Below are 22,195 nucleotides of genomic sequence, written 5' to 3'. Positions count from 1 at the left end.
TAAAGCGGCCCTATATACCTATATACCGGCCCTATATACCTTTACTTACCCATCGTAATTTCCAGCCTACGTCCGGCAAAATCTGGCCACCCGAAAGAAATGCTTTGTTCAAGAATTTCGATTTCTGTTTATATAACGAAATTGTTTAGATATACAATACAAAAAGTAACTCTTGCCTTATCCTAAAAAGGGGTCAAAATTCATCTACTTTACTGCAGTCTAATGCACTTGAAAGATATTTTTAACTATTACCACAAAGAATTCAAGACAAGAAAACCAAAGCGCGCTGTATTATCTTATCAAGAAAACATTTTTGCAAATAAAAAATGTCTGTGAACAAATTGCAAATTTTGTTTAAATTTTTCGATAAAATATCAGTTTTGTTATCTATAAGGTTAAACATTTAATACAGATACATTAATTTATTTAATTATTCATATAGAACAGAACCTTTTTTGCTAATGGTATGCTCCCAAAAAAAAAAAAAAAAAAAAAAAAATGGGGGCTGCCTTTATTTAAATAACAACAAATGTAGAAAGTAACAAAAAGAGTTTGTATGTTTGTAGGAGCACAGGCGAAACCCACTTGTGTTGTTCATTTATAAAAAAAAATAACAAAAAAAACACAAAAAATTAAGAGCAGTTGACGGCGCTGCCTTAAAAAACTATCGACAGCAGCCAGGTTGTTTAGAGCTCCAGTCACAGCAAATGATCAGTTCATATTTAGTGCTGGTACGCGACGGTCGACTTTTCCGAAAATAAAAAGTAAAGCATTTAAAATAAAAATAATCTTTTAATAATTAAAAAAAAGAAAAATAATAATAATAAAAAAATAAAAAATTAATTAAAATACAACAAACATATTAAAAAAAGAAATTAATTAATTAAACAAAAAAAAAAAATAATAAGAGAATAGAGAGAATTATCCAAACGAAACGAGTAATAAGCAAAAAATTAAGTTTAAATTTTTGTGTGTTAAAGCTTTTGAGGTTTGTTGTTGTTGCTTTTGTTTTGTTGTTAGCTTTGTTAACTTGAAACAGAAACAAAATAAATTCGAAAAAAAACCGAAATACATTTAGTGTTGTCATTTGTATGTACCTTGATTATTAGCTAAGAGTAAGTCGCTAGTGCTAGAGTGTTTTTCGTTCTGTTAGATATTTTTGCTAAAAAAAAAAAAAAAAAAATTAGAAAAAAAGAAACAAAAACAAAAAAGTGTTTTGTGTATACGTCTATGAAAACCTACTCTCTCACACTTTTGTATCTGAGTCCAAATTCATTAACTAAACCAATATAAAGTGCCAGTGAATAATATTTTAAAAATAAAGCATTTCGTTATTTCACTGTTTTATTATTTTCTGTGTTTTTTTTTTGTGTTTTATTTTATTTTTCGTGACAACTAATCAATAAAAGAAATTATTGTACAAAACTAAAATTATAGTTAAGAAATCAAAGAAGAAACAACACGCATACGAAAAATTGTAAAAAAGTAAAAGAAAATACAACGAAAAACCCGAAGAAAGAGAAAAAAAATAAAAATAAATTAAATTCGAAAGTTTAAAAAACAAAATATTTTGTTTAAATTTAAATTTATACAAAAACGTTTCAAAAGTGTAACGGAAATTTAAAAAAAACGAATTTAAAATTTTAACATTTATTTACACGTGGCAAAGTAACAAAAGTGTTTTATATCAAACAAAATGGTCTCAAGAAATGCCAAAAAGAAACAACAAAATGTTGGCACAACATCTTCCACATCTAACAATGCCGCCTCATCAACAACAAACGCCTCCTCCGCCACCTCCTCTAACAAGGCTGTGAAAAAGCTGGATGCTGATTTAGCACATGCCACGCAAGCGCAAGGCATAGCCAGCAGTACCTCAGGAGAATTTCATATGGCTAAGCACTATAAAGCCTCATCGTCGTCTTCAAAGTCGGCTATTAGCGAAACCAGTGTAACCGAGATACAATCGAATAACGAATCATCATTGTCATCATCATCGAAATTTAGCTCAAAATCTCAGCATCATCAAGAGATGTCGGATGAATTTTCCTCCATGGGAAAGATCATATCGTCTGTCGATTTAGTTAGTGAGTCTGCCATAAAGGAACCGGTATTTTCGGTGCCCATAGATGTGGTGGACATAACCACCAGTGGCAGTACCGGCAGCATGAAAAAAGTTTTCTCCTCCATCACCTCCTCATCGCAATCGACTTCCCAGTCCATGTCCCAAAATATGGCCTCTATATCATCCTCCTCTAAAGCCATCACCGATGGCTCAGCTGGTTATATAGTGGATGTTGAATTTAAGCCAGAAACGGTTATCATAAAAGATGAATCGATGGCTACTAAGCAAGCATTTCAAACGCTGGCTAAATCAACCAACGGTGCTACTGAAATGACATCATCGTCAACCATGTCAAGCCAGTTTATAGCTGCAGAATCAGTTAATGGCAAAACAACAAGAGCTGAGCAGCAGAGTAACACCAACACTGAAAAACAACATTATACCATACCAGCCACACAAGCAAATAATAATAAAACCATTACTAGTGGTGGTTCAGACAATAATGTTCTTTTACCTGCCGATACGTATGAGGTATTCATGCCGCCAACACCAACACCTTCTACGTCATCCATGACGTCGAATGTGCAAAACAACACAATCAACAAGTCTTCCATGCAAAACTTTGATGACTTCACTGCCATCGACAATAATACGTCACTGACCAGTATTGAGCAAAATAAAGCTTCCTCTACCAACATCAATACAAAGAACACTAGCAATACTAGCACCATCACCTCCTCTTCCTCGACAACTCAAGCATTACGTGATACCAATATTTCCAGCACTAACAGTGTAAATAAAAAATCTTTAAGCACGAAACAAATTTCCGAAAAAGAGAGCCTAACCCAAGAGCAATTATCGAAGAAGAGTTCTTCAAAGTCGAAGAAAGAGGTTTACGATGTCAAGACCAAGACCTGGAGTGAGTTTCATGAGGCCACCAACGATACTAAACAACCAACATACGAACGTTTCGTTAGCCAAGGTTCGGATGGTACTTGCAAAGTTACGTACAAAAAGAAAATCTATGATCGTCGTAACAACAAGTGGCGTATCGTTGAAGAGAAGACTGTGAATAATGCTAATGAAAAAGTATTCCCCGAAATAGTTGATGATGTCATTAATACTACGACCACTACATATACAACTAAAATCTATGATTCGAAGCTGGGACAGTGGAAAGTTGTTGATGAGAAATCGTTTGTTGATTCTAAAGCGTATGTGCCACAAGACATAGCTCGTGAGATTGAGAAAGATAATACAGATGTTGCCAACATTACAACAACAACTGAGATCACAAAGGTAAGAGAAAAAGTTTGCTAAAGAGAGAACATAAATGTAAGAGTGTATTGAAGTAAATAATTGTTATTCTCTGTCATTAGTAGAGAATCTTATTGTGAGAGAAATTTATGAGAATAGTAAAGGTATTCACTGCAGAAAGTGCAAAGCTGAGGAAGAATATCTTGCGATAGATGGATAGATAGATAGATAGATAGATAGATAGATAGATAGATAGATAGATAGATAGATAGATAGATAGATAGATAGATAGATAGATAGATAGATAGATAGATAGATAGATAGATATAGATAGATAGATAGATAGATAGATAGATAGATAGATAGATAGATAGATAGATAGATAGATAGATAAATAGATAAATAGATAAATAAATAGATAAATAGATAGATGGATAGATTGATGCCGTTATTTATACATGTTTAACTAATTCATCCTAAGCGTTAGTAGTGGTGAGAAATTTCGTATACAAATAACATAGGAAGTGTTCGGAATTCAAAGTACCTATCAGATGTTAAACTTAACAAGTACGTTAAAGTGAATACCTTTAATAATCAACAACAATAGCAAGCTAATCGCAAACATTAATTAAATTAATTTCTGCAGATCTACGATGCTAGTATTAATGACTGGCGTGTTCTAGATGAGAAAACGCGTACCGATGTCATTGAAAAGATTGTAGAGGCTCCCAAGAAAACCGTTTACATTGATGAGTATACTGAAATTGAGAAGAATTCAAAAATATTGGAAGATAATGAAAATATTGAATACAATTTAAATAAGACTTCAAAACGTAAAGATGTAACCGAAAATATTTACGATGAAATAAATGAAACACAAATAAATCGCAAGAAATTAACCGATTCACGAAAGGTAAATATTTTTTAATTAAACACACCATAGTCAAAATATCATCGCGATATTAAAAAAAAACATTCTATATTATTTAGGATGGAGTCGATAAAAGAACAACTCAAAGAACTACTCACACTGAAATGTGCATATGTGAAATTTGTACTTGCGGGTAAGTTTTCAAAAGAATATTTCATAATTTTTATAAATTTTATCACATATTTGAATTTTCAGACGCCATCATTGTACAACTAGCGATACAGTATCGAACACCTTAAAACAGGACACCCTTATAGAATCGACAGGTATTTAAAAGAAGCTTACTTACATTGATTTTTATTCTAATAATAAATTTTACTTCTCTTTTAGATATGGTTGACAATGTTGAAACAACAAGAGTACGCACAAACACGTGGTCGAAATCAGATTTCGAAGACAATGAATCTCTAACCACAACTAGAAAAACTGACAAATACATTCCCAAACCACTACCAGGTACCGAAAGACATTTAGATAGCACTAAGGAAGTAACAGAAAATGAAGAATACGAATACATTATACGAACTCAACCAGTGCGACCCCATGACAACTTGAAGCCGGAAGGTGAATTTTACAAACCCGAAAAAGAGCAGTATAGACCCTCCGAAAGACCAGCTCCCGTCAAACCAGAAGATAATTTAAGACCGGAGGGTGAGTTTTACACTCCTGATAAACCAGGTTATAGACCCTCAGAACGTCCCACACAAAAGCGTCCCGAAGATAATCTTAAACCTGAAGGAGAATTCTATACTCCAGAAAAGCCTGGCTACAGACCTGCTGACAGAACTGAAGTTATTATAAGAAAAGATAATCTTCGATCAGAAGGAGAAATGACTTTTACAGAAAAAGAAGAATACAAATATGTTCAAAGACCGCAGCCAGTTCTCAGGGGTGACAATCTCAAACCTGAGGGAGAATTTTATGCTCCGGAAAAACCTCAATATAAACCAGGCGAAAGACCCTCTCAAGTACGACCTGAGGATAATTTGAGGCCAGAAGGAGAATTTTATACCCCTGATAAACCTGGCTTTAGGCCCGCTGAAAGACCTCAACAAAAACGGCCTGAGGATAACTTAAAACCAGAGGGTGATTTCTATGCTCCAGAAAAACCTTCGTACAAACCTGGAGAAAGGCCTTCGCAAATTCGTCAGGCTGACAATTTGAAACCAGAAGGTGATTTTTATACACCAGAAAAACCTGGATTCAAACCTGCAGAAAGACCTCAACAAAAACGTCCAGAGGATAACTTGAAACCAGAAGGTGATTTTTACGCTCCAGATAAACCCTCATATAAGCCTGGTGAAAGACCAACTCAAGTTCGCCATGAAGACAACTTAAAACCAGAAGGTGATTTTTATACCCCAGAAAAGCCAGGTTTCAAGCCAGCAGAAAGACCACAACAAAAACGGCCCGAGGATAATTTAAGACCGGAGGGTGAATTTTACACACCGGAGAAACCAGGTTTCAGACCTGCTGAAAGGCCTCAACAAAAACGTCCAGAGGATAACTTGAAACCAGAAGGTGATTTTTACGCTCCAGATAAACCCTCATATAAGCCTGGTGAAAGACCTAGTCAAGTTCGCCATGAAGATAACTTGAGACCAGAAGGTGATTTTTATACTCCAGAAAAGCCAGGTTTTAAGCCAGCAGAAAGACCGCAACAAAAACGACCGGAGGATAATTTAAAACCAGAGGGTGACTTTTATGCGCCCGAAAAGCCTTCTTATAAACCAGGTGAAAGGCCCACACAAGTTCGCCCAGAAGACAATTTTAGACCAGAAGGTGAATTTTATACTACAGAAAAACCAGGTTTTAAGCCAGCCGAAAGACCACAACAAAAACGTCCAGAAGATAACTTGAAACCAGAGGGAGATTTTTACACACCGGACAAACCTGCATACAAACCTGGTGAAAGACCAACCCAAGTTCGCCATGAGGATAATTTAAGACCTGAGGGTGAGTTTTATACTCCTGAAAAACCTGGCTTCCGGCCAGCAGAAAGACCTCAGCAAAAACGTCCTGAGGACAATCTTAAACCAGAAGGTGATTTTTACGCTCCTGATAAACCCTCGTACAAACCAGGTGAAAGACCTACTCAAGTTCGACCAGAAGACAATTTAAGACCAGAAGGTGAATTTTACACTCCAGAAAAACCCGGCTTCCGACCAGCAGAAAGACCTCAGCAAAAGCGGCCTGAGGATAATCTAAAACCAGAAGGTGATTTTTACACTCCGGATAAACCTTTGTACAAACCAGGCGAAAGACCCACACAAGTTCGTCCAGAAGACAATTTAAGACCAGAGGGTGAATTCTACGCTCCTGAAAAGCCTGGATTCAAACCAGCGGAAAGACCACAACAAAAACGACCTGAAGATAATCTAAAACCTGAAGGTGAGTTTTATGCCCCAGATAAACCAAAATATAAACCTGGTGAAAGACCAACTCAAGTTCGTCCCGAAGACAATCTTCGACCAGAAGGTGAATTCTATACCCCAGAAAAGCTAGGATTCAGACCAGCAGAAAAAACTGAGAGGATTATTAGAAAGGACAATCTTCGCACAGAAGGAGAAATGTTTTTCACAGAAAAAGAAGAATATCATTATGTTAGCAGACCCGAACCAGTCAAAAGATTAGACAACTTAAAACCAGAAGGTGAATTCTATACTCCTGAAAAGCCTAAATTTGTTCCAGGTGAAAGACCCACTCAGGTACGTCACGATGATAACTTAAAACCGGAAGGAGAGTTCTATACGCCAGAAAAACCTGGATACAGACCAGCAGAACGTCCCACACAAAAGAAACCAGAGGATAATCTGAAACCCGAAGGTGAATTCTATACTCCAGATAAACCTGGATATAGACCAGCGGAGCGACCTATTCAGAAAAAACCGCAAGATAATTTGAAGCCAGAAGGCGAATTTACTGTACCAGATAAACCTACCTTCACCCCTGCTGAAAAAACCGAGCGTATTATTAGAAAGGATAATTTACGTACTGAGGGTGAAATGACATTTACCGAGAAAGAAGAATACCAATACGTAATTCGTCAAGAACCAGTAAAACGATTGGATAATTTGAAACCAGAAGGAGATTTTTATACACCAGAAAAGCCCAAATATATCGCTGGTGAACGTCCCCACCAAATTCGACCCGAAGATAATTTAAAGCCTGAAGGAGAATTCTACACTCCAGAAAAGACCGGCTATAGACCAGCAGAACGACCAGTTCAAAAGAAACCGGAAGACAATCTAAGACCAGAAGGCGAATTTACGGTTCCTGATAAGCATGTTTTTAAACCTGCTGAGCGAACTGAAAGAATAATAAGAACAGACAATCTGCGCACGGAAGGTGAAATGACATTTGTTGAGAAGGAAGAATATCAGTATGTTAAGCGACCAGAACCTGTAAGGAGATTAGACAATCTTAAGCCTGAAGGAGAATTTTATGCCCCAGAAAAACTGAAATACATGCCAGGCGAAAGACCAACACAAGTACGACCAGAAGATAATCTAAAACCAGAAGGAGATTTCTACACCCCAGAAAAGCCAGGTTTCCGTCCAGCTGAAAGACCAGTTCAAAAGAAACCAGAGGACAATCTTAAGCCTGAAGGAGATTTCTACACCCCAGAAAAGCCAGGTTTCCGTCCGGCTGAACGTCCAGTTCAAAAGAAACCAGAAGATAATCTAAAACCAGAAGGAGATTTCTACACTCCAGAAAAACCAGGTTTCCGTCCAGCTGAAAGACCAGTTCAAAAGAAACCAGAGGACAATCTTAAGCCTGAAGGCGATTTCTACACCCCTGAAAAACCTGGTTTCCGCCCAGCTGAAAGACCAGTGCAAAAGAAACCAGAAGATAATCTCAAACCCGAAGGAGATTTCTACACACCTGAAAAGCCTGGTTTCCGTCCAGCTGAAAGACCAGTTCAAAAGAAACCCGAGGACAATCTTAAGCCTGAAGGCGATTTCTACACCCCAGAAAAGCCTGGTTTCCGTCCAGCTGAAAGACCAGTTCAAAAGAAACCAGAAGATAATCTTAAGCCTGAAGGAGACTTTTACACTCCAGAAAAGCCTGGTTTCCGACCAGCTGAAAGACCAATTCAGAAGAAACCAGAAGACAATCTAAGACCAGAAGGTGAATTTACCGTTCCAGATAAGCCTGTTTTTAAACCTGCTGAGCGAACTGAAAGAATAATAAGAACAGATAACCTACGCACGGAAGGTGAAATGACATTTGTTGAGAAGGAAGAATATCAATATGTTAAGCGACCAGAACCTGTAAGGAGATTAGATAATCTTAAGCCTGAAGGAGAATTTTATGCTCCAGAAAAACTGAAATACGTACCAGGCGAAAGACCAACACAAGTACGACCAGAAGATAATCTAAAACCAGAAGGAGATTTCTACACCCCAGAAAAACAAGGTTTTCGTCCAGCTGAAAGACCAGTTCAAAAGAAACCTGAAGACAATCTTAAGCCTGAAGGAGATTTCTACACCCCAGAAAAACCAGGTTTCCGTCCGGCTGAACGTCCAGTTCAAAAGAAACCAGAAGATAATCTAAAACCAGAAGGAGATTTCTACACCCCAGAAAAACCAGGTTTCCGTCCAGCTGAAAGACCAGTTCAAAAGAAACCAGAAGATAATCTCAAACCTGAAGGGGACTTCTACACTCCAGAAAAGCCTGGTTTCCGTCCAGCTGAAAGACCAGTGCAAAAGAAACCAGAGGACAATCTGAAACCAGAGGGTGACTTTTATGCACCAGAGAAACCTAAGTACGTTTCCGGTGAAAGACCTTCACAGGTTCGTCCAGAAGATAATCTAAGACCTGAAGGAGATTTCTACACGCCTGACAAGCCAGATTTCCGTCCAGCTGAAAGACCAGTTCAAAAGAAGCCTGAAGATAATCTTAAACCTGAAGGAGATTTCTACACTCCAGAAAAGCCTGGTTTCCGACCAGCTGAAAGACCAGTGCAAAAGAAACCAGAAGACAATCTCAAGCCTGAAGGAGAGTTCTATACTCCAGAAAAACCTGGTTTCCGTCCAGCTGAAAGACCAGTACAAAAGAAACCAGAAGACAATCTCAAGCCTGAGGGAGATTTCTATACTCCAGAAAAACCTGGTTTCCGTCCAGCTGAAAGACCCGTGCAGAAAAAACCGGAGGACAATCTTAAACCAGAGGGCGATTTTTATGCACCAGAAAAACCTAAATACGTTTCCGGCGAAAGGCCTTCACAAGTTCGTCCAGAAGATAACTTAAGACCAGAAGGAGACTTCTATACACCTGATAAGACAGACTTCCGTCCAGCTGAAAGACCTGTGCAAAAGAAACCAGAAGATAATCTTAAGCCTGAAGGAGAGTTCTACACTCCAGAAAAGCCTGGTTTCCGTCCAGCTGAAAGACCCGTGCAGAAGAAACCAGAAGATAATCTCAAACCAGAAGGAGATTTCTATACACCTGAGAAACCTGGTTTCCGACCTGCTGAAAGACCAGTGCAAAAGAAACCAGAGGACAATCTCAAACCAGAAGGTGACTTCTATACGCCAGAGAAACCTAAATACGTTTCCGGTGAAAGACCTTCACAGGTTCGTCCAGAAGATAATCTGAGACCAGAGGGAGATTTCTACACTCCAGAAAAGCCTGGTTTCCGCCCAGCTGAAAGACCAGTGCAGAAGAAACCAGAAGATAATCTTAAACCAGAAGGAGATTTCTATACACCTGAAAAACCTGGTTTCCGACCTGCTGAAAGACCAGTTCAAAAGAAACCCGAGGACAATCTCAAACCAGAAGGTGACTTCTATACGCCAGAGAAACCTAAATACGTTTCCGGAGAAAGGCCTTCACAGGTTCGTCCAGAAGATAATCTGAGACCAGAGGGAGATTTCTATACTCCGGAAAAGCCTGGTTTCCATCCAGCTGAAAGACCAGTGCAAAAGAAACCAGAGGACAATCTCAAACCTGAGGGAGATTTCTATACTCCAGAAAAACCTGGTTTCCGTCCAGCTGAAAGACCAGTGCAAAAGAAACCAGAAGATAATCTAAAGCCTGAAGGAGATTTCTACACTCCAGAAAAGCCTGGTTTCCGCCCAGCTGAAAGACCAGTGCAAAAGAAACCAGAGGACAATCTCAAACCAGAAGGTGATTTTTATGCACCAGAGAAACCTAAATATGTTTCTGGTGAACGGCCTTCACAGGTTCGTCCAGAAGACAATCTAAGACCAGAAGGAGATTTTTACACTCCAGAAAAGCCTGGTTTCCGTCCAGCTGAAAGACCTGTGCAAAAGAAACCAGAGGATAATCTCAAACCAGAAGGAGATTTCTATACACCTGAGAAACCTGGTTTCCGACCTGCAGAGAGACCTCTTCAAAAGAAACCTGAAGATAACTTGAAGCCAGAGGGCGATTTCTATACACCAGAGAAGCCCGCCTATATTCCGGGCGAAAGACCTTCTCAAGTGCGCCCAGAGGATAACTTAAGGCCAGAAGGAGATTTTTCAGTACCCGATAAACCAAGTTATAGGCCAGCAGAAAAAACTGAACGCATTGTAAGGAAAGACAACTTGCGAACAGAAGGTGAAATGACATTTGTTGAAAAAGAAGAATATCAGTATGTTAAAAGGCCGGAGCCCGTTAAACGTTTGGATAATTTGAAACCAGAAGGAGAATTCTATGCCCCTGAAAAGCCGAAGTTTGTTGCTGGAGAAAGACCTACCCAAGTGCGTCCTGAAGATAATCTGAAACCAGAAGGTGATTTTACAATTCCGGAAAAGCCTACTTACAAACCTGCTGAAAGAGTTGAGCGTATTGTAAGAAAAGATAATCTTCGTACTGAAGGAGAAATGACATTTGTAGAGAAGGAAGATTATCAATTCGTCGTCAGGCCTGCCCAAGTACGTCCTGAAGATAACTTGAGACCTGAAGGTGATTTCTACACTCCCGAAAAGCCTGGTTTCCGTCCAGCCGAAAGACCAGTTCAAAAGAAACCAGAAGATAATCTGAAGCCCGAAGGAGATTTCTACACTCCTGAAAAACCTGGCTTCCGTCCTGCTGAAAGACCTGTACAAAAGAAACCGGAAGATAATCTTAAGCCTGAAGGAGATTTCTACACTCCCGAAAAGCCTGGTTTCCGTCCTGCTGAAAGACCAGTTCAAAAGAAACCAGAAGATAATCTGAAACCAGAAGGAGATTTCTACACGCCTGAAAAGCCTGGCTTCCGTCCGGCTGAAAGACCGGTACAAAAGAAACCTGAAGATAATCTTAAGCCTGAAGGAGATTTCTACACGCCTGAAAAGCCTGGTTTCCGTCCGGCTGAAAGACCCGTGCAAAAGAAACCTGAAGATAATCTTAAGCCTGAAGGAGATTTCTACACTCCAGAAAAACCTGGTTTCCGTCCTGCTGAAAGACCTGTGCAAAAGAAACCAGAAGATAATCTCAAACCAGAGGGTGATTTCTATACACCCGATAAGCCTAAATTCGTTTCGGGTGAAAGACCTTCCCAAATTCGTCCTGAAGATAATCTTAGACCCGAAGGAGACTTCTATACACCTGATAAGCCAGGTTTCCGTCCGGCCGAAAGACCTGTTCAAAAGAAACCAGAAGATAATCTAAAACCTGAAGGAGATTTCTATACTCCAGAAAAAACAGGTTTCCGTCCAGCTGAAAGACCCGTGCAAAAGAAACCTGAAGATAATCTTAAGCCTGAAGGAGATTTCTACACGCCAGAAAAGCCCGGTTACCGCCCGGCTGAAAGACCCGTTCAAAAGAAACCAGAAGATAATCTCAAACCAGAGGGTGATTTTTACACACCCGAAAAGCCTAAATTCGTTTCGGGTGAAAGACCTTCCCAAGTTCGTCCTGAGGATAATCTAAGACCAGAAGGAGACTTCTATACACCTGAGAAGCCTGGTTTCCGACCTGCCGAAAGACCCGTTCAAAAGAAACCAGAAGATAATCTTAAACCTGAAGGAGATTTCTACACTCCCGAAAAACCTGGTTTCCGTCCTGCTGAAAGACCTGTTCAAAAGAAACCAGAAGATAATCTTAAACCTGAAGGAGATTTCTATACTCCCGAAAAGACTGGTTACCGTCCTGCTGAAAGACCTATTCAAAAGAAGCCAGAGGATAATCTGAAGCCTGAAGGAGATTTCTACACTCCAGAAAAGCCTGGTTTCCGCCCTGCAGAAAGACCAGTACAAAAGAAACCAGAAGATAATCTTAAGCCTGAGGGTGAATTTACTGTTCCAGAAAAGACCGTTTTTAAACCCGCCGAAAAAACGCAAAGAATAATTCGTAAGGACAATCTTCGTACCGAGGGAGAAATGACCTTTGTTGAAAAAGAAGAATATAAATATGTTAGAAGACCTGAACCTGTTAAGAAAAGAGACAATCTTAAACCCGAAGGTGAATTCTATGCTCCTGAAAAACCGAAATTCATTCCTGGCGAACGACCAACCCAAGTTCGACATGAAGATAATCTTAAGCCTGAAGGCGACTTTTATTCTCCCGAAAAGACAGGTTACAAGCCTGCGGAAAAGGTGGTGCAGAAGAAACCCAAGGATAACCTTAAGCCTGAAGGTGAATTTACAGTTCCTGATAAGCCAACATTCAAACCAGCTGAAAAAACTGAACGGATCATAAGAAAAGATAATTTACGTACTGAAGGCGAAATGACATTTATTGAAAAAGAAGAGTATCAATATGTAAAGAGGCCTGAGCCCGTAAAAATGAAGGATAACCTGAAACCGGAGGGTGACTTCTATACCCCTGAGAAAGAAGGTTTTAAACCAGCAGAAAGACCTGTTCAAAAGAAACCACAAGATAACCTTAAACCAGAGGGTGATTTCTATACCCCAGAGAAGCAAGGCTTTAAACCGGCAGAGAGACCAGTTCAAAAGAAACCACAGGATAACTTGAAACCAGAAGGTGACTTTACCGTTCCGGATAAACCTACCTACAAGCCAGGAGAAAAGACAACACGTATTATTAGAAAAGATAATTTGCGTACAGAAGGTGAAATGACATTTGTTGAAAAAGATGAATACAAATATGTTAAGAGGCCAGAGCCAATCAAACAATCCGATAATCTTAAGCCGGAAGGCGAATTTTACACACCAGAGAAAAGTGGGTTTAAACCTGCTGAACGACCATCACAAAAGAAGCCTGTTGATAATCTTAAACCAGAAGGTGATTTTTATGCTCCAAGTAAACCTGGTTTTAAACCTGCCGAACGTCCAGTTGCAAAGAAACCGGTTGATAATTTGAAACCTGAGGGAGATTTTACAACTCCTGAAAAACCTTCTTATAAGCCAGCAGACAAAGTGCAGCGAGTCATTCACAAAGACAATTTGCGTACGGAAGGTGAAATGACATTTGAGCAAAAAGAAATATATCAACATGTGAAAAGGCCAACTCCAATTAAACCCACTGACAATTTGAAGCCAGAGGGCGAGTTTGTTACACCAGAAAAGCCTTTATATAAACCGGGTGAAAGAGTAGAGCGCGTTATACATAAGGATAACCTGCGTACAGAGGGTGAAATGACATTCGATAGAAAGACTACTTACCAACATGTAAAGAGACCAACACCAATCAAACCTAACGATAATTTGAAACCCGAAGGCGAATTCGTTACACCAGAAAAATCTCCTTATAAACCGGGAGAAAGAGTAGAGCGTGTGGTGCGCAAAGACAATCTTCGAACTGAAGGTGAAATGACATTCGAACAAAAAGATACTTATCAGTACGTTAAGAAACCAACACCAATCAAACCCACTGATAATCTAAAACCAGAGGGAGATTTCTACAAAAAAGAAAAACCCACGGGTCCTAAAGATGTTGTCGATAGAGCTACTCCTAAACGTCCAGTTGACAATTTGAAACTCGAAGGTAAAATGGATATTGTTAAAAAGAATGAAACTAAAACTACTCAACAAACCACTGTGCGTCAAACTAAGAGCAAATACGCACATAATAGTTCTTCCATTAGTTTGGGAACAGACAGTTCCATTCTTAAGACAACAAGTCAGATGAGTTTTGCATCTGGTAAGACAGCTGTTCCTGTTACTGATTTAACAACTGAAAAACCAGCTGATGGCATGGTCATTGTCTCTACTAAAAAGGTCATCACTGTCGTTGGGGGTAAATCCAAAAAGGAACCTGAAACACAATATATCAGGAGACAGGGCAAGGTTAATGTCATTGAAAATGTGGAAAAATCATCAACTACGAAGAATATAAAGAATGTGGAAAACATCCACCACGAAGACGTTTCTCTCACCCAAAACCGTGTAACGGCAAGAAACAAAACTATAGTGGATTCTACACAACATGATAGCAAGCATATAACAAATGGCAGCACTTCTGTGACTAACAGTATTCAAAATAACTCAACAGTACATGGTACACATAGAATAACGTCCGACAATCAACACCAGCACACATGCTTGGCTGACAAACTCACGTCTTCGAACCAACACATACATACCGATGGCACAACTATAATCAGAAGAGCTACCTGTGTTAATCAAAGACATGGAACTTCTTCTGATATGAAGAGCTTAATTAGTGGTGGAGGAAGCAGTGGTCATGTTTCGCACACCCACGATACTGCATCAAAGGTTGCAAAAACCATGAATGGAAATACCAGCAACATAGCCCGCACCAGCTCAACAAACATTAGCTCAAATAGTTTAGAAAGCTCTAGTGCCACCTCAACTTCGACAATGTCGACCAGCAAGCAGTTCCATCATCGTAAAACAGAATTTTCATCTGAGTCCAATGTGGCCAATACAATATTGCAACGTAAAAACGCACCAGCCGAAACCAATCAGTTTGGTAGTCTTACATCAAATGCCAAGATACAACGCAAGAGTATAATGAATCTTAACGAACAACCCTCGAGCAATTGGTTCCCCAGCGAAAGACAAAGTTACACCACTATCCATCGCCAGAAAGAAGCAGAGTCTTCAGCCGCAAACAATCTAAGTGAACGACGCAGCATAACAACAAAACACCGTGAAATGAAAGATCAACAGACCAACAACCGGGGATCAACAGCCCACCATACTATGTCTGTACATACATCCGCTCTCGATTTCCCTTCTTACAGCCGGGCGAGCTCAGAACGTGTTGTTACACGTCAACGTGCCAATCAATCATCGATTTCTTTCGGAAATGAAACTTCCTCTTCGTCAAGCCTTTATAAAATGGAATACAAAACGCTTCCGGTCACAACATGTGCTGTGCATAAAGTAAAACAAGGTGCATTCCAACACACTAGGGATACTCATGATCATAAATTTTTCAAAAGCAACTAATTAAGCAATTTGTAATATCTGATTTTTTTTTTGTAAACATGCAGAATTAATTGTTAATGCATATTATTAATATTCCCCCTATTTTCTTATTATTTTTTTGTTAACACATTAGTTACTAACATTTACACATATAATACGTAATAATATTTTTTTATACATATCACAATAAACAATACAATTGTCATTTATTATTAATAAAAAGTCTCGAAATTTAAAAAAAATAAAATTAAAACAATTGTGTTTTGAAATTGTTTGAAAACTTTAAGTTAACACCTTAAGGTATGCTTTAATTTATAAGAAAATGTTGAATATTCGGAGAGAAATTGTATGGAAGTTGTTTTTAATATATTTTAAGGGATAGGTGTTATTGGTATTTGTGTGATCAATGTCACACAGTGGGACGGAATCTTATAAAATTTGATATGGGCGTATTCAACTAAGTTTTAAACGCGTGCCATTATTTTGTTTCCCATCCGTGTGTTTGTAAGTAAGTACAAGAACAATATTTATCATATGAAGCTGTATGTTGTTGTTTTGTTTTTCTTTTTGTTAAAGCACGCACAAGAATTCACGTTTTTGATAAAAGTTTTCAAAGGTTGTCTCGGTTTTTTGCTCATATATCCGTAATTTCTCACGAAGGTGAAGGGTATAAAAATCCACTTTTCTTACAACAAAAACAAAATTATGTTTAAACCTTTTGTATATTAGTATATTTCTTTTCATTTTTAATCATTTCTTTTTTTGTTAAAAATTAGCAATAAATAATCGTTTAGAAGTGTTACTAACTATGAAATAAATTATTTATTTTTTATTAAATATTTGTTTTTAAAAATTTCAAATTAAATTTATACGCTTTTTTGTAATATTTATATGTATATATGAATATAGATTTAATAATAGTTGCTGTATAAATATAAATTAAATACAATTACAATGTTTGTTTGGAAGACTTTGTTATTTTTTATATATATTAATTATTATATTTATGTTTATGTTAATTATTTTGATTATTTTTAATTTAACAATTAGATATTCAACTATATATAGAATATTTATAGAGTTAAATGGAAGACAATTTTCAAATTTGTTTGTTACTTTGTTGGAAGACATTTTTCACTTATAAACTAAATTTGTTTGTATGTTTGTTTATATATGTATGTATGTTTGTTTGTATGAATATTACTAGATGATTATTTATAACTAAAGTTTGGTTACTAATTGATTTTTACTTATATTTATATATATAATTATTAAAAAAAAGTTTACACTTTTTCCTTTCGTTCGTTTAAAATGGAAGACCAATTTCGAAGGCATTTATTAAAGCATTGCCCGAATCGTAAATACCTATAACGCCGAAAAGCACACCCAATCCAATAATGATGTAGTCTTTAGCTATTTCCTTTTGATCCAATAAATGACCTTTAATCTTTAAATGGAAATAACAAGGCCAAATGAAACTTAACATAGTGCCCGTAAAACTGCCAATGAAACCCATAAGTATTGAGAAATGTGGTATGAAAATGGCCATCATAATAGTAGAGACAATAACGCCCACACGAAAACCTAAACCCCAAACCTTAAGCTCACCATCCAAGTGCCAGATGGTGGGAAATTTTGTCTTAGGAGGACCGCGAAAGAAGTTGCGTTCCAATAACTCACAGGCAGCATAGTACGGCAAGGGATAACTGAGTATAGCTTTAATAACTAAAAACACATTGACCAAACCCTTAAAGCCCTGAGAATGTAAATTATTCGTTATAACCTGTTGGGTATCGTTCTGAAAGGTCAGAAAGCATATATAACCAAAACCAGCCTTAAAAGCAGCTGCTGCTATATGCGACCAATCCAACATCCAATTAAACTTGGAACGATCTATCATATTGCCCTCTAAAGTGGGTAAAAATATCTGTGAAGTATAAGAGAACACTATCACACCCAAAGAAATGGGAAAGTTTTCAAAATCAATACTCCAACGCACTTTCGACCAGCCCCAATCGCCAATTTGTAGAATGCAATAACCCAAAATCACCACATTAATAACAATATGCGACATGGTACACCAGAAGGAGAGAGTCGAAACCATTTTAAGTGATTTTAAAAAGCCCATTGGCAGTAGAAATATGCCTATCAACATCATCCAGGAACGTGAATCGAATGCTCCTTGTGGATAGGTGCCGGCCATTAAATCTCCACAAACGACCACATATAATATGCAAGTCATTAGTAACTCGATTAACTGGGCAATACTTACAGCTCGTGCTCCCAGTTTGGGACCGAAACATACTTTTGCTATCGATACATAACTGTCGCGTACACGTACCAATTGTCCCGTAGCTGGATCTGGCTCATAGAGGCACTGCACCAACACTTTTCCTGTATAACAGCAAATGTAGGCAATACCCACCATAGCTATGATGGCCCAATAACCTCCATGAAGTACCGCAAATGGCAGGGATACGATGAACATACCTTGTATGGCGTTAGTTACGTTCCAGGCAGCTTGCATTTCATCGATTTTATGTCCACCACCACCTTCACCTTCGCACACAAATGAACTGCCCTCCGATGCAATGCTGCCTTGTCTGGAAAATTAAGAAAATAATTTTTGGGGTGAGTAAAATTTTCATTAGTAATACAGACCATTAAAAGCCAAAACCCAGACACTGTAGACTTTTAATCGATAGCCTAGACTAGACTATAGACTAGACTATAGACTAGACTATAGACTAGACTATAGACTAGACTATAGACTAGACTATAGACTAGACTATAGACTAGACTATAGACTAGACTATAGACCAGACTATAGACTAGACTATAGGCTAGACTATAGACTAGACTATAGGCTAGACTATAGACTAGACTAGACTATAGACTAGACTATAGACTAGACTATAGACTAGACTAGACTAGACTATAGACTAGACTATAGACTAGACTATAGACTAGACTATAGACTAGACTATAGACTAGACTATAGACTAGACTATAGACTAGACTAGACTATAGACTAGACTATAGACTAGACTATAGACTAGACTATAGACTAGAGTATAGACTAGAGTATAGACTAGACTATAGACTAGACTATAGACTAGACTATAGACTAGACTATAGACTAGACTATAGACTAGACTATAGACTAGACTATAGACTAGACTATAGACTAGACTATAGACTAGACTATAGACTAGACTATAGACTAGACTATAGACTAGACTAGACTATAGACTATAGACTACACTATAGACTAGACTAAACTATAGACTAGACTATAGACTAGACTATAGACTAGACTAGACTAGACTAGACTATAGACTAGACTATAGACTAGACTATAGACTAGACTAGACTATAGACTAGACTATAGACTAGACTATAGACTAGACTATAGACTAGACTATAGACTAGACTATAGACTAGACTAGACTATAGACTAGACTATAGACTAGACTATAGACTAGACTATAGACTAGACTATAGACTAGACTATAGACTAGACTAGACTATAGACTAGACTATAGACTAGACTAGACTATAGACTAGACTATAGACTAGACTATAGACTAGACTATAGACTAGACTATAGACTAGACTATAGACTAGACTATAGACTAGACTATAGACTAGACTATAGACTAGACTATAGACTAGACTATAGACTAGACTATAGACTAGACTATAGACTAGACTATAGACTAGACTATAGACTAGACTATAGACTAGACTATAGACTAGACTATAGACTAGACTATAGACTAGACTATAGACTAGACTATAGACTAGACTATAGACTAGACTATAGACTAGACTATAGACTAGACTATAGACTAGACTATAGACTAGACTATAGACTAGACTATAGACTAGACTATAGACTAGACTATAGACTAGACTATAGACTAGACTATAGACTAGACTATAGACTAGACTATAGACTAGACTATAGACTAGACTATAGACTAGACTATAGACTAGACTATAGACTAGACTATAGACTAGACTATAGACTAGACTATAGACTAGACTATAGACTAAACTATAGAGACTATAGACTAGACTATAGACTAGACTATAGACTAGACTATAGACTAGACTATAGACTAGACTATAGACTAAACTATAGACTAGACTATAGACTAGACTATAGACTAGACTATAGACTAGACTATAGACTAGACTATAGACTAAACTATAGACTAGACTATAGACTAGACTATAGACTAAACTATAGACTAGACTATAGACTAGACTATAGACTAGACTATAGACTAGACTATAGACTAGACTATAGACTAGACTATAGACTAAACTATAGACTAGACTATAGACTAGACTATAGACTAGACTATAGACTAGACTATAGACTAGACTATAGACTAGACTATAGACTAGACTATAGACTAGACTATAGACTAGACTATAGACTAGACTATAGACTAGACTATAGACTAGACTATAGACGTTTTGCCTTTCATTTCGAACAAGATTTTTTAAATTAAAAATTTTTAAAAATGTAACTTACCGAAAACCGTCATATTCATTGGCCACAAAAGACGTTGTCTGATAGCCTTCACCCTTATATTCACTGGCCTCACCATCATCAGCCCAACCATTTGGATTTCTAAAGGGATTCAATTCCGTAGGTCTGTCAACTAAAGATTAAAAAAAATCAAGGATAACTCTTAACTAAATATCCCAGAAGATAGGAACTTACCACTGCCATAGTTAGTTTCATCGCCCTGATACATGGCCTGTGTATTATTTGGTTGATTTTCATTATGTGGTTGTGCCATGCTACTGCTAACTCCTCCTGGCTGTTCATAGTCCTTCTTATCGGGCATATGTTGACGGGCCGTTTGCACAGCTACATTAAGAATATTTTTAATTGGTGGCAACTGTGAGGTTTTGATTTTATTTAAAAATGACATGATGGCTTTCAAATCTTATCCAATACGTGAGGTGTTACTACTACAAATCTATATTTATTTTCAAAGCGATGAAGGTGGCGATGGTGGTTTAAATTTCTTTATAATACAACAGCTTTAACTTTAAGTTGTTTCTTTTATAATTTTCAATCTTTTTTTTTTTAGGTTAGGCAAGCGAAAAGGGGATGATGATTTATTTTTCTTAACGAAAATTTCTCTTTAAAGAAATGTGTGCTTCTTATCGATTTTCTAATGCAATAGGATAATTTTGCTGATGTCGTCAATTCAATTGAAATTAAAATTTTATCCGGAATAGTATTTTAACTTGATTTCCCGCACCAATTTAGAATTTTTACCATGTTATACATTTTTTCTTACATTGGCCCATTAAATACTTTTTCGTTTAGCAAAAAAAAGTGATGAACAGAAATCGATACATACTATAATACAATTTTCTATATGAACACTAAAACTGAAATGGAAATGTGAAATTATTAGTTTAATAAATGAAACAAAAACAACTTTTTTAAACTATAAAACTAATAACGAATTGTTTAGAAAACAAATTGAAAAATAACTATAATTAGGTTTATTTAAAAATTACTTTTTTATGTAACGTTATAACAAGTAACTAACGCCAAAAAATTTTAGTGTAAAATGTGGATTTCTTGAGGTTTTTTTCTTCCTTTACATGTTAATTCTAACGCATGCTCTGTAATGTCCTTGATTGTTAAAGGATTTAAGGGTTGAACGAAACAATATCAAATCATTCACAATAGAATGTTTACAATAAGAAAGTGAATATTAAGTTTTTCTTTAATTATAAACATTTTGAATTTTTCTGAAAAGTGGACTTAATTTCCAATACTTACTTACTTATTCCAGACCACTTTTATCATTCATAGATATATAAGAAGTCTTTTCAGGTGTAAATTTAAGGAGGAAATATTTAAGTCTGTTGTCTACTATATAGACTAATCTATTGTTTAGACTATTGTCTAGAGACTAGTCTATTGTTTAGTCCATAGACTAGTCTATTGTCTAGTATATATAGTCTATTGTCTAGTCTATAGACTAATCAATTGTCTACTCTATAGACTAGTCTATTGTCTAGTCTATAGACTAATCAATTGTCTAGTCTATATACTAGTCAAATATTTAGTCTATTAACTAGTTAGTTAACTAGTCTGTTGTCTAGTCAATAGCCTAGTATGTTGTCTAGTCTATAGACTAGTCTATTGTCTAGTCTATAGACTAGTCTATTGTCTAGTCTATAGACTAGTCTCTTGTCTAGTCAATAGACTAGTCTAATGTCTAGTCTATAGACTAGTCTCTTGTCTAGTCAATAGACTAGTCTAATGTCTAGTCTATAGACTAGTCTAATGTCTAGTATGTTGACTAGTCTATAGACTAGTCTGTTGTCTGGTCTATAGACTAGACGACAGACTAGTCTACACAACTGACTAGTCTATAGACCTGACAAAAGACTAGTCTATAGACTAGTCAACAGACTTGTCTAGACTAGTATATAGACTAGTCTATTGTCTAGTCTATATACTAGTCTATTGTCTAGTCTATAGACTAGTCTATTGTCAAGTCTATATACTCGTCTATTGTCAAGTCTATATACTAGTCTATTGTCTATTGACTAGTATATTGTCTAGTCTATAGACTAGTCTGTTGTCTAGTCTATAGACTAGTCTAT

The 22,195-nt window shown here is 37.0% G+C and overlaps 2 protein-coding genes across 10 annotated transcripts; one reads left to right on the top strand and one right to left on the bottom strand.

The window, feature by feature from the left end:
* Nucleotides 1–700: 700 nt before the first annotated feature.
* LOC119616146 (titin) lies at nt 701–15,802 on the top strand. 8 transcript variants are annotated; one of them, XM_037972409.1, is made up of 6 exons: nt 701–938; nt 1,438–3,364; nt 3,969–4,235; nt 4,313–4,386; nt 4,449–4,519; nt 4,584–15,802. In XM_037972409.1, the coding sequence occupies exons 2-6, from the start codon at nt 1,697–1,699 to the stop codon at nt 15,560–15,562; spliced, it is 13,059 nt and encodes a 4,352-aa protein (XP_037828337.1). In that variant the 5' UTR covers nt 701–938; nt 1,438–1,696; the 3' UTR covers nt 15,563–15,802. The 8 variants fall into 8 exon arrangements, with proteins under 8 accessions (XP_037828337.1, XP_037828336.1, XP_037828335.1 ...); XM_037972408.1 differs by having other exon boundaries at nt 1,410–3,364; XM_037972407.1 differs by having other exon boundaries at nt 701–988.
* Nucleotides 15,803–16,424: 622 nt separating this feature from the next.
* Nucleotides 16,425–21,188, bottom strand: LOC119616148 (vesicular inhibitory amino acid transporter). 2 transcript variants are annotated; one of them, XM_037972414.1, is made up of 4 exons: nt 21,095–21,188; nt 20,280–20,429; nt 20,088–20,217; nt 16,425–18,144 (listed from the first exon to the last, which is right to left on the bottom strand). In XM_037972414.1, the coding sequence occupies exons 2-4, from the start codon at nt 20,404–20,406 to the stop codon at nt 16,848–16,850; spliced, it is 1,554 nt and encodes a 517-aa protein (XP_037828342.1). In that variant the 5' UTR covers nt 20,407–20,429; nt 21,095–21,188; the 3' UTR covers nt 16,425–16,847. The 2 variants fall into 2 exon arrangements, with proteins under 2 accessions (XP_037828342.1, XP_037828341.1); XM_037972413.1 differs by having other exon boundaries at nt 20,280–20,962; nt 21,095–21,175.
* Nucleotides 21,189–22,195: the final 1,007 nt, after the last annotated feature.

The sequence above is a fragment of the Lucilia sericata genome, unplaced genomic scaffold, assembly GCF_015586225.1.
Source record: "Lucilia sericata isolate MDLA Ls3-8-SP2 unplaced genomic scaffold, ASM1558622v1 Contig000058F_arrow, whole genome shotgun sequence".
NCBI lineage: Eukaryota > Metazoa > Arthropoda > Insecta > Diptera > Calliphoridae > Lucilia > Lucilia sericata.
This window is presented reverse-complemented; position numbering and strand designations above follow the sequence as displayed.